General features: G+C 44.7%; 1 protein-coding gene across 3 annotated transcripts in view; it reads right to left on the reverse strand.

Moving 5' to 3' along the window:
- The window catches only part of Syndig1 (synapse differentiation inducing 1), a 164,121-nt gene that overhangs the window by 94,792 nt on the left and 53,574 nt on the right, over positions 1–15,755 (reverse strand). For all 3 annotated transcript variants that reach the window (XM_036186361.1, XM_036186362.1, XM_036186363.1), the window contains exon 2: positions 5,483–6,040. In XM_036186361.1, the coding sequence (XP_036042254.1) occupies positions 5,483–5,962 (480 nt within the window). In that variant the 5' untranslated portion in view covers positions 5,963–6,040. The remainder of the gene's footprint in view (positions 1–5,482; positions 6,041–15,755) is intronic.

The raw sequence follows: 15,755 nt of genomic DNA on the forward strand, positions 1-15,755 counted from the left end.
GATGTGCACTGAATGAAATCAGCCAGCAGGGATGTGTCTTTCGACACAGGTCATCCCTGCTGACGGCAGGAGGGCAGTGATGCCCTCCTACCGTGGACTCTAACCACTTCAGCTCACTCCATGGCTTTCACTCCAATTGTACGTTTTGTAGAAATGCTTTATTATGTAAAGCCCCTGTAATCTTGCTGCTTGAGCTTAATTGTGTGAAATGAGAAGTGGCTTCCTCTTGTTGGTGCTCCTGGAAGCTGCATGTTTTAGGTGAGGGCTGGGAATCAGATGGAGCAATGGTCACATACCAATACCAAATTCCTGGTATGTGACCATTGATTGCTTCATCTGATTCCCAGCCCTCACCTAACACCTGCAGCTTCTTTCTGCCAGAAAGGAAGTCCTGAGGGGTTGGACACCAGGCCAAATTATTTCCACCTAGACTGCCCTGAAGAAACCAGTAAGGTGCCTGTGCCTGTCTAGTGAGAGTGTGTAGTGAGCAATCCTGAAAAACCCTGGGAGGTCCCTCAGCTTCATCTCATACCATGCCAAACCACATCCTACTCCCCTTGGTAGCCAGGAGCAGGAAATATTGCAAACACCTGATGGAGCAATAAATCTTTCCATGAGTCTTCTTGAAACTGATGGTGGAACCCATGCATGACACTTCTACAAACATAGAGGCAAATGGAAGACTCCACATGTTGTCTCAGAATTGTGGCTGGATGGGAAAGGCTGTCTTGCATCTAGGATTGCTTTGTACAAAAAAGGAGCTGATGAGCATCTTGCTGCTCAGCATCCAGGAGCTCCAGCTCTTAATCATCTTGGTGAAGAGAATTCTAACCAGTCACTCCATCACTCCAGCCAACAGGTAGCCAACATTAACAAGCACAGCAACCAACAGTTAACTATGGGCAATAGTAAGGCCAGAGGGACCAGCAGAGCAACCACCAGGTAAGCTCAGCTCAGTCTTGGCCTCATGAGAAATGCTTGTTTTAAGTTACCAAATCTTGAAGTCATTTGTTACACAGCAAGTCTAACCAACACATGTCTGGGGTCTTAAATAGCTTTGAGGAATTGAGAGTGGCTATACTACGTTCAGATTTCTTGTCCTCAGAGTCTGTGAGGGATGGGAATGTCTTAGTCTGGGTGAGTTCCTTAGAGATTAACTAGAAAGTCTGTCTAAATGCCCAAGTGAACAGTTTGCACACTGTGCTGTTCCATTAATGTTATTCAGAAGGCTCTTCATCTGACCAAAGTAGAAATACAAATGTACTATATCAGGTAGTGAAAGGCCACTCTAAGATATGAACACACAGTAACACTATCACCACAGCTAAATATTCCAGTTACCTGATTCTTAACAGAATTGTTTCTCTTGGTTGCTAAGGCCACTGCGAGGGCAGAGACAAGTACTTGAGTGGTACAGCTCACTTCTCCAGGCCCTTGTGCTACCCATCAAAGCCTTGTATTTATCAGGATAGGTTAGTCTGCCCCTCTTAACACCACCTCTTAATTTTTAACCCAAGAGATTGTTTCTGGATAGATGTCAGATCTCTTCAGAGTTCCAAAACAAACAAACAAACAAACAAACAAACACCAACAAGCTGAGGTCATTGTGTGAAAAACGTGCAATTAAGTGGAGCCCAGCTGGTAATAGATTGTCAAAAATGTAGATCCAGACATGGCACTAATCAATACAAACTGCATTTAAATATTGATCATTTAGTTGCAAGCTCCATCAGATACCTATACAAGTGATAAAGAGGAAAACTCTTGGGCCTTTGTGGAGTCTCAGAAAAGAAGTTGGTTGAGGCCTAAGATACACAATCACCTCTTCAGCTCTCAATGATTTTGACATATATTTCAAGTCAATTATTCAAGGAATGTATATGAATATGTCAACATGTGAGAGGAAATAATACATGCATAAGAGGGAAAAGGATAATAGAGATAATCAGAAATTTCTTTTACAGTTTCAATCTAGCCAGTATCCCATTCCATAATCACAAGGACATAGTGTATCTTGGAGCTGATTTTCCAAAACTCCTTACCAGAGCTGCACATGCTCTGTGGGCCCCTCTCTTTATCACCAATCAACAACAAATTTCAATTTTGAAGTATGCCCTTCCCATTGCCAAATGCTGTCCTGATTTCCTTTCATTCCTTATGATAACAGGGCTCTGTGTCTCTAATTTGCTTGTCTCATCCTTCTGTCCCCCTACATCTCTCCCATACCTCTATAGCTAGAGCAGCTTCTCAAAACACATCTTGTCTGTCTTAGTTAGGATTAAATATTGATGTGCTGAAACACCATGACCAAAGGAACTTGGGGAGGAAAGAGTTTATTTCACTCACAGTTCCATATAACCTTCTGTTATCAAAGGTAATGAGGGCAGCTGCAGCACTTGGGAGAACAGGTCCTGTACCTCGCCTGGACAGCATAGTAGAGTTGTCCCTGATGGCGTGGGTACAGATGAGCTGACCCCACACCCTCATCACCCATTTGGTGACAATGGGTGAGGGAAAGTTGCCCCCTACCCCTTGCCACCTGTGGCAGGTAGAAGAGCTGGCCCCCAGGGTCATGAGGAGCTAGAGATCTGGTCCTGCCCCTCACTGATTGCAACAAATGGGAGAGCAGGCCCTGCACCCCACCTGGGGATCACACTAGAGCTGGCCCTGTCAGTGGGGGGAACAGGTAAACTGGTCCTGTGGACAAGAGAACAGGAGAGTGGTACCTGCCCCCTCCCTCATATGCCATGTAGTGACGTGGGTGGAGGAAATATACCCCCTTCCCACCCCTTGCTAACTGTGGCAGTTGGGAAAGCCAGCTCCTGGGACATGAGAACAGAAAAGAAGGCTCTGTCCCTCACCAACTGCAGCAATCCAGAGAACAGGTCAAACACCTTGCTTGGGCAAAACAGTAGAGCTGGCCCTGGTGGTATGAGTGCAGGAGAGCCAGACCTGAAGGTGTGAGAGCAGGAAAACTGGCCTTGCTCCTTGTTGCCTGTTGCACTGGGCAAGCTAGCTGGGGCAGTGTTGAAGAGGTCACCCTGATGGTGACTATGAGGGAGACTGGTTGGCTGACCAACCCAGCTTCCACCCAGGCTCAGAACCAGGGCTATTAGTTATCCTACCACAACATCCACATTATCTATGAATGGCTGGAATATGTGAAGGGGCCAGATCTGCAGATCCAAGGCTCCAGGATCCGCAGGACACAGGATAACAACAGGCAATGGAGGAAGAGTCCCAGTGAGAGCCCAGTATCAATAGGGTAGCAGAAGCCTGAGGCTTCAAGCCAAACCATCAATCCGTTGCAAAGAATGAGTAAAGATGTATGGACTAAGGGGTATATTGTGTGACTCACTAAGCTACACTAAAGCTTTCACAAGATTTTTGTTTTATTTTGTATTGTTTGGGGAGTGTGGAAGCAAGGAAATGGGGAGATGAGTGGGATCCAGATGTGTGATGTGAAATCCACAAAGAATCAATAAAAAGTTTTTTGTTTGTTTTGTTTTTTAAGTAGTGAAGGCAGGAACTCAGGCAAAGCTAGAACCTGAAAGCAGGAGCTGATGCAGAGGCATGGGTGCTGCTTGCTGGCTTGTTCCTCATGGCTTGCTTAGCCTACCTTCCTATAGAACCCAGGACCACAAGCCCATGACTGGCACCACCCACAATGAGCTGGGCCCTCTCCCATCAATCACTAATTAGGAAAGTGCCTTACAGGCCTGTCTACAGCCTGATCCTATTGTGGCATTTTCTTAATTGAGGTTTCTTCCCCTCAAATGACTTCAGCTTGTGTCAAGTTGACACAAAACTATCCAGCTCCTTGTCACAGCCTTCTTGCCTGAAATCTTCCATGTTTTGCAACTAGAGCCAAAGCCTGTAGCCTACAGGCCTCAGGTCCTCCATGTGGTATCCCACTTGCTCTGTGCTGGTTTTTTTTGGATTAAGCACTAGAAAGTTCTGATTCTCAACTACTTCATACTTTTTACATTGGAATCTAGCAGGTTGGACCACATGATGTGGCACAGCAGAGAAGCCAAGAGACATGAAAGATACAGATGGGTTTGGACTTCCCAGCCCTGCTCCCTATCCCTGAAAGCTCTGGCTTGTCAATATTCCCTTCTGTCTTATAGCTTATCTTAGTGTGTGACTTTCCCAAATCTGGTCTCCCTTAGATGATTAATGTTCTGAGTGGTAGGACCCTGCTTCTGCTCAGGCAGGATGCCTCTATACTCACCATATCCAAAGCCTTAGCATTTCTGTTCAGTTCTATTCAGGGGCAGCTGTTTCTGTACTTATCTCCTAGTGCTGGGATTCTCTCACAATAACTCACCAAGCCTCCATATACCCGGTCTCAAAAGACAGGATAAGACTTCCACTTCTATAATGCTCTCTGACAGCCTCCCACTCAAACCAAGGTCAGCTCTACATCCTCTTCAGGGTCTGTTCTCAGAGCCAACAAGACACTCTTTCATCAGAATTTCTGTGTCAAATTCAAACTGTGTTTGTGGTGCTTGCTTCTCCAATTCATGCAGGATGGGCAGATTTAGACACTTCCTCTTGGCCAAACACCAAGACTTTGGCAAACAGCAAGTACTTGCAACAGGCATTAGAAAGCACCCAGCATCTAGCTTCCCTCAGGCTCTGGCTAGCCGCATGCCTTATCTTCCCGTTAATGTCATAAGATGGTATATAAGGTCTCTGCTTATGGAGGCTGCTATTCAGAAACCTGTTGGTGGCCCTCACAGGCTCCCTTCCCGAACACTGTCCTCAAGCCCCAGGTGAACATCCTCTGTTCTCTAATCTTCCTGCATTACAGCAGTCCCTCAATGACTCACACATAACATGGCTGGCAATCACTGTGCCCTATCTCACATACACAAAAACATACAAGTCCTGCTTGTATGTCTTTGTGCATGTGTGTCATTCAAATGCCCCCACTTGTCTTAACTACTAAAGATGTAAGGCATGTTGGGTTCAGAGATGTAGTTCAACGGACCAATGCCTTCCCAGGATTTGAGAGGTCCCAAGTTTAATTCCCTTATTGCCCCCTTTAAATTTCTGTTGTTTCTTCTGGAGAGTTCTGAGACAGGAATGATCTACTAGTAGAAACCTCAGGCGTCAAACTAAGGACCCACTATGACAGCAAAACACGTCTCCAATTTTTTCCACACCGTATGTCTCTAGTCTCATGTGTCCCTCTCTCTCTCTCATAGGTTATTCAGTGGCAGTGTCCTCAACTAGTGCTGATGTCTGTTGCCCCGCTGACAGGGCTATTACCAGGGGTCACCTTTGGCCAGCATCACTGCACAGCTCCCAGTCTTTTTCCATCCTTCACAAATGCTCAGGAGTAAAGTGGTACCAAGAACATCTTCTGTATTTCTGCATGACAATTTCACTCCCTGGCTTTTGCTAAGCACTCACAAGTATTCCCCAGACCCCATTGCCCCCATCCCAGAAGGTCTCCAACAACACATCCTCTGACCTCCAGCTCCTGTAACTCCTCTTCTTCTTCCACATCGTAGGACAGGGTGTGGATTTTGATGTCATCAGCTGAGAGGTCGATGAATTTCCCATCAGGGTACTCCAGGCTGTCTTTGGTGGGTGACCGGTCTTCAATGAAGGTGGTCTCACAGCAGTCAGTGGCCACGCCATCCCCCCAAGAGCGGAGGACACCATCTGAGTAGAGGATGATGTTGGGACGATAGTGGGATTCCATGGACTGCTGCAGTGTGTTTGGGTCCAGCAGCTGCTGCACCGGCTCACTTCTGCCTCCTTCCAGGCTGCCTGGTGTTGCACTGGCCACCAGCCTGTGGCTCTGGTACTGAGGTGCTGGGTAGACGGACACCAGGCCATCCCTGCTCTCAGCCATGAAGTTTCTGGTGTTAATTAAGCCATTCCTTTTGCCAGCATCACTGATCTTACTGTGTACCAGAACACTCTTCTGCTCAATGATGCCATCCATGGTAGACGCCCTCCCTGCTGGGCTTCAGGCTAGCAGGCTGTATTCACTGGTCACACAAGCCCCATAGGACCCATTTCCCTGAAGGAGCAGGAAACAGAGAAAGTAAAAATTATGCAAAGTTCATCACACAGATCCACATTTGCATCAGAGTTTATTAGTCATTTGACATGCATAGTAGCTACAGAGTCAAATAAATACAGTCCATCCTGTTCTGTGAATTTTAAAAAGGCCCCATTAGTGCACCATCCAGATTAAGCCAGAAATCGATTACCTGCATCTCTATGAAGTCTTTGCTTCCAATGGGGGAAACTGTAGGAACTGGATCTACTGCAGCCCTACAGAAACCCCTGCCTGCCAACAGATGTCTTGAAACTCTGAGAAACTCAATCACATTAGCATCCCAATGGTCTACAGAGAAATAGAATTGTGTCTGTAGTGGGGATTGACTATTCCAAGTACACAACTGTTCATTCAAGCAGGAGAACACACCAAGGGAAGACAGCTTAAAACCATACCCTGCACAGACAAAAACTTGGTGGCAGGAAGAGCATGCCACTAGATGGCATGTGGACACAGTTCCACACTGGGGGCATACATTATGTACATACCAGTGCATTCTTGTGTACCTAGTAGGATGAGCACTGCACTCATAAATAATGACTCCAAAGGATGTAGAGAAAAAGAGAAAGAGGAAGGAGGGAGAGGAAGGAAGAAAGAACGAAGGAGACCAGAGTTTAAAGATCTAGGAAATGTAATGAGTGCATTTCCTCAGACTGCATGTTAAGAGCCATTCTATACAATAACATCTCATGTGACTGAGGAGATGGTGCAATTAGAAAAGTGCTGGCTGTGCAAGCATGAGGACCTCAGTTGGATCCCAAGAACCCACGTAAAAGAAAAGTGCCCAGTCCTCTAATCCCAGCACTACATGGCAGAGACAGGAGGATCCCTGGAGCTCGCTGGCCAGCCAGTCTTGCTGAATCAGCAAGCTCCAGGTTCAGTGAGAGACCCTGTCTCAAAAACTTAGGTGGAGGATGTTTGAGGAAGACATGTGATGGCAAGTTCTGACCTTCAAGCACATGCACACACACATATGCAGACATGCACATGAATATGGATACATGCACAAAAGTTTCATCTTGGGCTCCTCTAGCACTACATTTTCTATAACATTGAAGTATTTTCTAATTACAGACTTTTTATTGTATGTGGTGGTAAATATAGTATTCTAAAATTGCACTCTGGTGAAAGGAAGAGCGGTGGAGAGGACCTTTGTGACTAATTGAGAATTCTGAGATCAGATTCAAATAGCGAGGTCAAACTACAGCATAAGCACTGAGAGATAATAAGAATAATTAATGTGAAACCATGTACGGTTTAGAGAGGGGTCACAATGCACCATCACCTCTGCTTATGCGGGTTTGACATGTCTATCTCTGGAGATGTTATTCCTATTTGGGAACTAAAATCTTGAATTAAACTGCTTGAAGAGAGGTTTTGTAGGGTGACTGTAACATACAAAGGGTAACCTGTTTGAGGACCATCTCTATGCTTCGTGTTTTCTAGGCATTCACAATATGCTTCTGAGGTATTTCTGGTCCAATCTTTCTCCTTCTACAGAGTAGGACCTGCCCTGCCTTGCTAAGTCCCTTGTATCACTGTGGTCTGGTGGGTGTTATTAGCAAGCCTAGAGAAATCTTGAAGACCCAGCTTCTCAGCCTGAGTTCCATCTACCCAGACCTTGTAAGTATCTCTCTAGCAAGCACTGATTACATTTGTTCATATTCGGCATTTCAGCTTCTTCCATTGAATTGTATGCTTTGGGACTAGAGGTAACATTTCCATTGGCTAGTGAGTGCCCGTCACTACTTCTTGACTTTTCCCCTTATTATTCCCATTGTATTATTCTGTGCCAATTGACAGCTGCTGAGGTCAGCATCCTTCTTCTACCCAGACAGGAAGTTATAACCAAGGAATCAGTGGCGTATTTTCCCTTTCTTGCCCAAGGTATGGAGCCGGCACATATGGAGTCAGGGACTGTGTACTGAAGTAAACTGTCTTCAGAATTATGCAATTAGAACAAGCCCTGGTTGTTGTCTCCCTGTTGGCCATGCATTAGAGGTGGGTTCAATATTAAGGTGCTTTGAGGCAGATATGGCTTCATTTCTTTCATCACCCTGTAGTTTGTTGCCCAGTGTTGTTGACACACAGAAGACTCAGGGATTCCTGGGAGTTGGTTAGAAATGTAAAAGAACTGAGGTATAGCTCAGGCAGACAGAACACACTTAGAACACACTGGGTCCTGAGACTATCCCCTGTTCCACACATATGCACACAGGACACATGCAGAGCAGAAACCGCAGCAAAATACATACCCTTTGAACCACAACCTACATTCTTAAATGATTTCTGCATCTCAGTCTGCACATGAAGGCTTAAGGCTAGGTGAGCTATGTAAGTATGGGTAGGGGGCTTGCATTATTCTGTTTTTGTTTTTGTTTTTTTCGAGACAGGGTTTCTCTGTATAGTTTCAGTGCCTGCCCTGGGTCTTGTTCTATAGACCAGGCTGTCCTCGAACTCACAAAGATCCACCTGGCTCTGCCTCCCAAGTGCTGGGATTAAAGGCATGTGTCACCACCGCCCAGCAGCTTGCATTAATCTGTAGCAATATCAGCATGTGACAAGTTGCTTGGTTTTATAGTTGATTATTTACTCTCTTTTGTTGTTTTGTTTTTTTTTGAGATTATACCATAATTACAGTATTTTCTCCTTACATTTCCTACCTTCAAGCCCTCCTGCATACCACTCCCCATTCTCCTTAAAATTCATGGCTTCTTTTTTCATTGGTTATTATGACATACATAATATAAATATATATTGTATTTATATAAAAATTCATATTATATAAGTAATGTAAATATAACCCACTCTGGCCATGTAATGCTGCATGTATGGATGCTTTTAGGGATGACTGCTTGGCACTAGACAATCAATTGGTGTGCTCTTCCGTGGGGAAAACCACCTCTCCTGCTCCCAGAAGACATGTAAATAAGAGTGAGACTAGCTAGAAAGAAAAAAGAGTCCAATAAATGAGGGAGGGAGGGAGGGAAGCAAGAGAGAGCCTGAATCTGAACAAAACACAAGATATACAAGTATGAAATTATCAAATATGCATTGAACACATGCATGAATGTTTTAAAAAGAAAAAGAAAAATGTGAAATCTGAAACACTTCAGGTCCAATGCATTTTTGAAAGATTTATTATTTAATTATGTGTATGTATATATGCATATGAATGGGAATTCAGATGTCCCCAGAGGCCAGAAGAGGAGGTCGAATCACCTAGTGCTGGAGATGCGGGAAGATGTAAGCAGGCTGACTTGAGTGTTGTGAGCTGAACCTGGATCTTCTGTAAGAACAGTAAAAAATCTCTGAGCCATCTCTCCAGCCCCAAGATGTAGTCTACTAATAGTTATTATTAATAGCTAAGATGACTCGGACTGCTTTTAAAATAATCTAGATAGAAGAAGTGAGTACTGACAATGAAATAACACTGGTGATGAATTGAGAATTCATGAAATTGGTCGATGAGCTATGTTTGCTGCTACATAATTCTCTCTAGTTCCATGTATGTCTGCAATTTTCTATAACAAAGAAGATCTTCTACCACTCAGTGAAGCTGTGTGTGTGTAAGGGGCACTGCAGGCAGAGGGAGCAGCAGTAAGCCAAAGCCAACAGGTAGGGGGAGTGCTGGTGGTTGTAGGTAAGCAGAAAGAGGATCAAGACATGGAGGAGGAAGGGTGGGGTCTTTTATGAAGCCTTTCCTTGTTTGTTTCTCTGTGATGAGTATCTAAGCTTGGATCTGGTACATCCTAGAGAATTTATTACTAAATTGCCTCCTTATCTCTACTAGGAGTCCCTTTGTAAAGAGACAACCAGTGAATTGCAAAGGCTTTTGAGTGAGATGCACTCATCATACAGGCCATTCAAGTCTGTGGGTCTGTGAGCAGTGTAGGGAATGAGTACCAGGAAAAGTATACCAATACAGATCTGGTACTCCACAGTAATACCATCTGTAATGCTCAGCTGACTTCAGAAGCACAGAATATTCTACATGACCCAAGAGAGCCACAGCAATGTTGCTTCGTGCTGTGTATCCCAGCTTTGTGAAAAGAAGTCGTGACGAGGCAAGCCAAAGAGTCTCCTCCAGCATGATTAATGCCAGAAGAGCAGCTCCTCAGTTGCCCTTATTCCCTAGGGAACAAAACTACCTGCTGGCAAGACTCAGTTTAGCTTCTTCAGTCATGGACAGGCTCCTGGTGTGGGAGGCAGGCATGGTGCACTGGTTCAGAGTTACAGGCTCAGTTCAAAAAAGGCAAAGTCAAATCATAGCTAGTCCAACCCAATCAGTTTCTACTAAGATTAGTAAGGCAACTGTTTAACTAAGACTACTTCTGAAGTATCATTGGAAACCTGTTATGAATTTCCTGCCCTAAAAACCCACCAAAATAAAAGTCAACAAAGGGCAACAGAACACACCTGGGTGACAGAGGCAGAGTTCTTGTCCCCTCATTTCCCCTTTCTTGTTTTCTTTGTGGCTTATTTGGTCATTTATTCTAGATGCTTCTACTGCTGTTAGTCTAGACCTAGACTCTCTCTCCACATAGATCTTCTTCTGTCTTTAATTTCAAATACCATTTCCTGTGCTTCATCTCTTGGATGCCATTCAGGGACCAGGACCTGTTCTTGGTCCTGGTGATGCCACGTAGACTCAGCTCACTTTGCCCAGCTGGTCAGTTTTTTTTTTTTTTTTTTTTTTTTTATAACAAATAAGAAATATGGTAATTGGATGCTCCTGTTCCTGTCCTGTACAGGATAGGTCTCTCTCTCTCCCTCCCTCTTCTCTCCTTCCAGCTGTCTATGTGTATGTCTCTTTCCCTCTCTCCATCTCTATGTGTGTCTCTCTCTCTCCCTCTGTCTCTGCCTCTCTGCTTATCTGTCTCTCTTTCTCTGTATGTTGGGGGAGTTTTTTAATTCACCAAACTATAATTAACAGAAGAGATGTTTATAAAATAACTCTAGATTTATTCATGTTGGCACATTTAAAAATACATGAACAATGACATTTGGGGTCATGGGCAATCAAGCCAAGTGTCTCTTTCCTGAGGGCTGTGGGTGTAAGGTCCCTGCTGGTATAGGGTCTTTTGAGAGACCCTCTTGAATGGTGATTGCATTTCTAGGCCCCAAATTAAACTTTATCTCCCTCCAACTCTATCTCATGGGCTGAGATTCAGAATGCCTATTGCTCATTCTTCCTGGAGCAGGAATCTGTTTCAAACTGGCCTTTTGAGTATGAGAGATTCTCTTGAGGGAATCTACCACCCTGCCTTCATCTGCCATCCAGTAATTCCCATGCCATTTATTTTTGCCCAGTAATTCCCATGTGATCCACCTCAGACATCACTTTCTCTCAAAGGAGAGCCAAGCATCAAGGGTTTCACAATGTCCCACTCAAGCTATTAAAATGTGCCTGCCATGTTCCTAGACACAGCTCCCTAGTCAGACCTACCCTTTCAGCCACCTTCACACTTCCAATGACCAGCCCTACACCCTTCACCATGCTCCACAAGTGCTTGAAGAATAATAAGCAGTCTTTGGTCAATGATGGTCAACAATGGATCTCACAGTAAGTGTGTCAAGAACTTTCCTGATGAAAATGGAGCATTCCTCTTATTCAATAAAGAAAAACCTCTTGTTCAATAAGTGGTCCATAGAGCTGTTCAATAGATCACCTATCTCAGACTATACTGTGAAATCTAGTGGCCTCTCTTGATTCACAAATAAAACTTTCATTTCCAAAGACGCTATTTAGCCAGAGGTTCTGCATTTCTTAGCAGGAAGCATATCACTATACAATCTCCTAGAACAAGCAATCTCCTAGAATTTGCCTTTGGCAACAAAAGCTGCCATTTGATTTTCATCAACAAGGTGATGGCACAGATGCTATCAGAGAACATCAAGCCACTATGGACTTGATTAGGAAAGGAGGTGATCTATTCATCTTAGTCTGGTTTATGTTGTTACAGTAAAACACTTGAGGTTGGATAGCTTGTAAAAAGAGGTTTGTGTGGCTCATGACTCTGGTGTCTAAAGGGTCTAAATATCATGATGTCAGCCTCTCGGTAAAAGCAAAAAGGCATGGAAGGGTCTGGCGCACAGGGTGGTTTGGCTTTACAATATGCTTTTGAAAGAACTGATCCAGTCTTGATCCATTCCCAAGAGACAGCATTGATCTGTTTATATAGGCAGAACGTCTGTGACCTAATTACTTTCTTCTAGGCCTGGCCTACTAGTGGCACCTCAGTATCTCTAATAAAAGGATCTTTGCAAGGACTTCCATGCATAAACCTTTGGAGAATGAACCACATTCAAACACAGCACCATCAAATCTCTAGTTTATTTAAGGCTTATGATATCTAAAGACCATAGAAGTGCTGATTTTAGAAGCTTTCTAAATCTGAACAAAGGCCACCAACCTGCAAACAGGAATCATCTTTTAAGGCAAGTCAAAGACAGCCTTTGAGGACAATGGGCTTCAGAGGGACCCAACCAGCTCCTCATAGCACAGCTAGACTCAAGTACCAATGCAAGTGCACCAGTAAAAGGTCAAAATGGGGACTCCAGGTTATCCCTCAGAAACAGGTGAAGGAAGGAAGTGGCCATGCATCAAATCATCAGCATGTGGCAAGGACAGAGCAGGCACAATTGTGCATCCCCTTGAAAAGCATCTAGTGGCACCAACTGAGAAAATGTGTAGGATGAGGGGTCATGGACACCCAGGCTGGGATGCTGCTCACACCATAGGAGAAAGATAGGTTTGCCCAAGCACTGGGGTGTGATGAGAGCCAGGGACAAGGTGAAATATGCCTGGTAGGAAGAAGCATGTGGGCAGTGACCTAGTTTTCGGATAAAGGTCTTGCATTTAAGGAAAGGCCTGAAGGGTTGGGTGGAGTTAGTTTGGTCACAAAGAGAAGGGCATGATCCATGCCATATGCTTAGGGCCCTGAGGCAGGGAACAGACAGGAAAAAGGCCAGGACAGCTGGATCACACACAGGCTAGAAGAAGGAAAAGTGGGGGGAGATGAGGGCAGGAGCATCATCCTGTTATTGCCAGATCTTATACCCCAGGCCCAGATCTTCCTCAGTGTGTAATAAAGGAGGGGAGGGTGAAGACTCTTGCTTCTAACTAGACCCTTAGACAGGGGAAGTTGACTCCGTGATGGTGAGTTCACACATACTGGATGAGCTGACCTCATGGGAGCCTCTCTATACCCAGGCCTCCCCTGCTTAAGAGCTGATGGCACCAGCCAGGCCAAGACAGCAGTGTTTCATGGTGTCTCCTGCAGTTTCATCTAGCCAATGGATAAATGGCCCAGCACCAGTATCCCTAGAGTATGGTGATGCTGAGGCCAGGGACCTATCCTCTCCCACTGACCTTCCAGGGGCCTGAGCCTCAGCTCGCTAGAGATCATTTATTGGATGACTCCGTTTCACTTTTCCTTGCTTCCCTAGACCCTCCTAAATTCTTGTCTCAGGGTGCAGAGGTTTAAACAGCTTTCGCCTCTTCGGGAACCCACATTATTTGTCCCCAATGTGAGATATTATAGGGTGGAATGGGGGAGTATAAAGGGACTTTAGGAAGGGAATTAAGAGTAGAATGTTGTTAGAGTGAAGCTTTGTGATCAAGTCTTGATGGCTTTGTAAGAAAAGGGACATTCCAGGACATACACACACACCCAAACAAATACCGTCTTCTCTCTCCCTCTCTCTCTCTCTCTCTCTCTCTCTCTCTCTCTCTCTCTCTCAAAACCATTCAAACATACATGTCTGCACATTTAGACTCACAGGGTCATACATATTCACATTAACACCCGCAAACACACACATCTCTTACTTACACTCAGTCTCACTCACAAACCCTCATTCCCACACATTCCCACATATTCATTCATTCAAACTCTAGAGCTCCCATACACTCTTTCCCATGTTCTCATGCATGAATACTCTATGTCTTTACACAATCTCCCATATTTACACTCTTACAGTCACACCCATTAATGCATGCACATATGGTATAGAAATATAACTCTAACACTTGCACATTCACTCACACAATGATATACATATAAACACACACTCACTTATACACACTCTCACACTGACTCACCCTCAAATACATATACCTCACACACAAACATATACTCTAACACCCTTGTACACTCAAGCACAAATCCACACACTCTCACACTGACTCAACTCACACACACTGTACCTTGCCATGTGAATGGTGCTCTGTGTTACTTTATGACTCTGCCAGAAAGATGTGTCTCCTCTACCTTGGGTCAGAAATGTAAGCAGAAATTCACCTCTTTTAAAAATTATTCTTAATTTTATTTGATCTCTTTTCTTTACAAATACTGTAGTGTTTTGCCACAGAAACTAGAGCTGCAGTGGATGCACAGCCTGAACCGACCATCTCCTGTGATAGGATTGGTGAATAATCCTGGTGTCATCAGAAAGCCCTCATCAAGTGACTGATGGAGGCAGATTCAGAGATCCATGGCCAAACATTGGAACCATGCTCAGGGAGTCCTGCTGAGGAGAGGAAGGAGGGATTGTAGGAAACAAGGGTATCAGGATTATTGGAGGAAGATCCATAGAAACCACTATCCTAGCTCATGGGAAGTCACAGAGTCTGAACCAATAACCAGGGAGACTGCATGGGACTGACCTAGGCCCTCTGTATATATGTGACAGTTGAGTAGCTTGGTCTCTATGGTGGACTCCTGGCAATGGGAGCAGGGCTGTCCCTGGTGCTTTGGCTGGCTCTTGGGAACCTACTCTTCATGCTGGGTTGCCTTGCCCACCCTGACAGGGGGAGGTATTTGGTCTTAGGGCAGCTTGATATGCCATATTTTGCTGAAGCCCTTGGGAGGCCTGCCCCTTTCTGAATGATTACAAAAGAGGGGTGGATAGGGAGAGGGAGTGGGAGGAGAGGCTGCAATCAGGATGTAAAATAAATAATTAATAAAAGAAAAAGAAAGGAAGGAAGGAAGGAAGGAGGAAGTAGAGCTGCACACAGAGCTTCCTTCTTAGAGAACAAGCCCTAGGGACTAGAGTGCTGTCTTCCAAGTCTGGGCGGTATAACCACAAGTTCTATATGGACAGTATGTGTACAGACATCACCAAACAACTGGAACTCTATGGTCAGGGCTTGGAGAAGTAGCCACCCCAACACAGCCAAGCAGAAGGCCCCTCACAGAAGCTTAAACAGTAGCAAGAACACTGGCCTGCAGGGGGAAGGAGAATGTATTGGCATCTTACCACAAAAATCAGAACCAGGTCTGCAAGATGGTTAATTTTTTCTCTGCAAATTCATAAACTGTTGATTACAGGGAAAGGGTGTATGGGGTCACACAGTCTTTGTGCCCTCGGTCCCCAAGAGGGATAGTTCCTCATCACTAATTGATAAATTGGTATTCTGGTTCCACAAAGCAGTCTCAGAAGGTGGAATAACTAAGCCTGCTCTGAAATATGTACTCTCTCACAAAGGGTTGGGCAATAGTTTCCTACAAGAGAAAACACAGCTTACTGAATGCTAAAATAATGAATGCCTCTGGGCACCTGTGGGATGCAGCCTCCCTGTGGCCCTGGCAGTGTCTTTCAGATTCTACAAAGGCTTCAACAGGACAGTTGCTGATCTAAATACTGAAAGAAAAAAAATACTCTGGCT

Source organism: Onychomys torridus, chromosome 4 (assembly GCF_903995425.1).
Source record: "Onychomys torridus chromosome 4, mOncTor1.1, whole genome shotgun sequence".
NCBI lineage: Eukaryota > Metazoa > Chordata > Mammalia > Rodentia > Cricetidae > Onychomys > Onychomys torridus.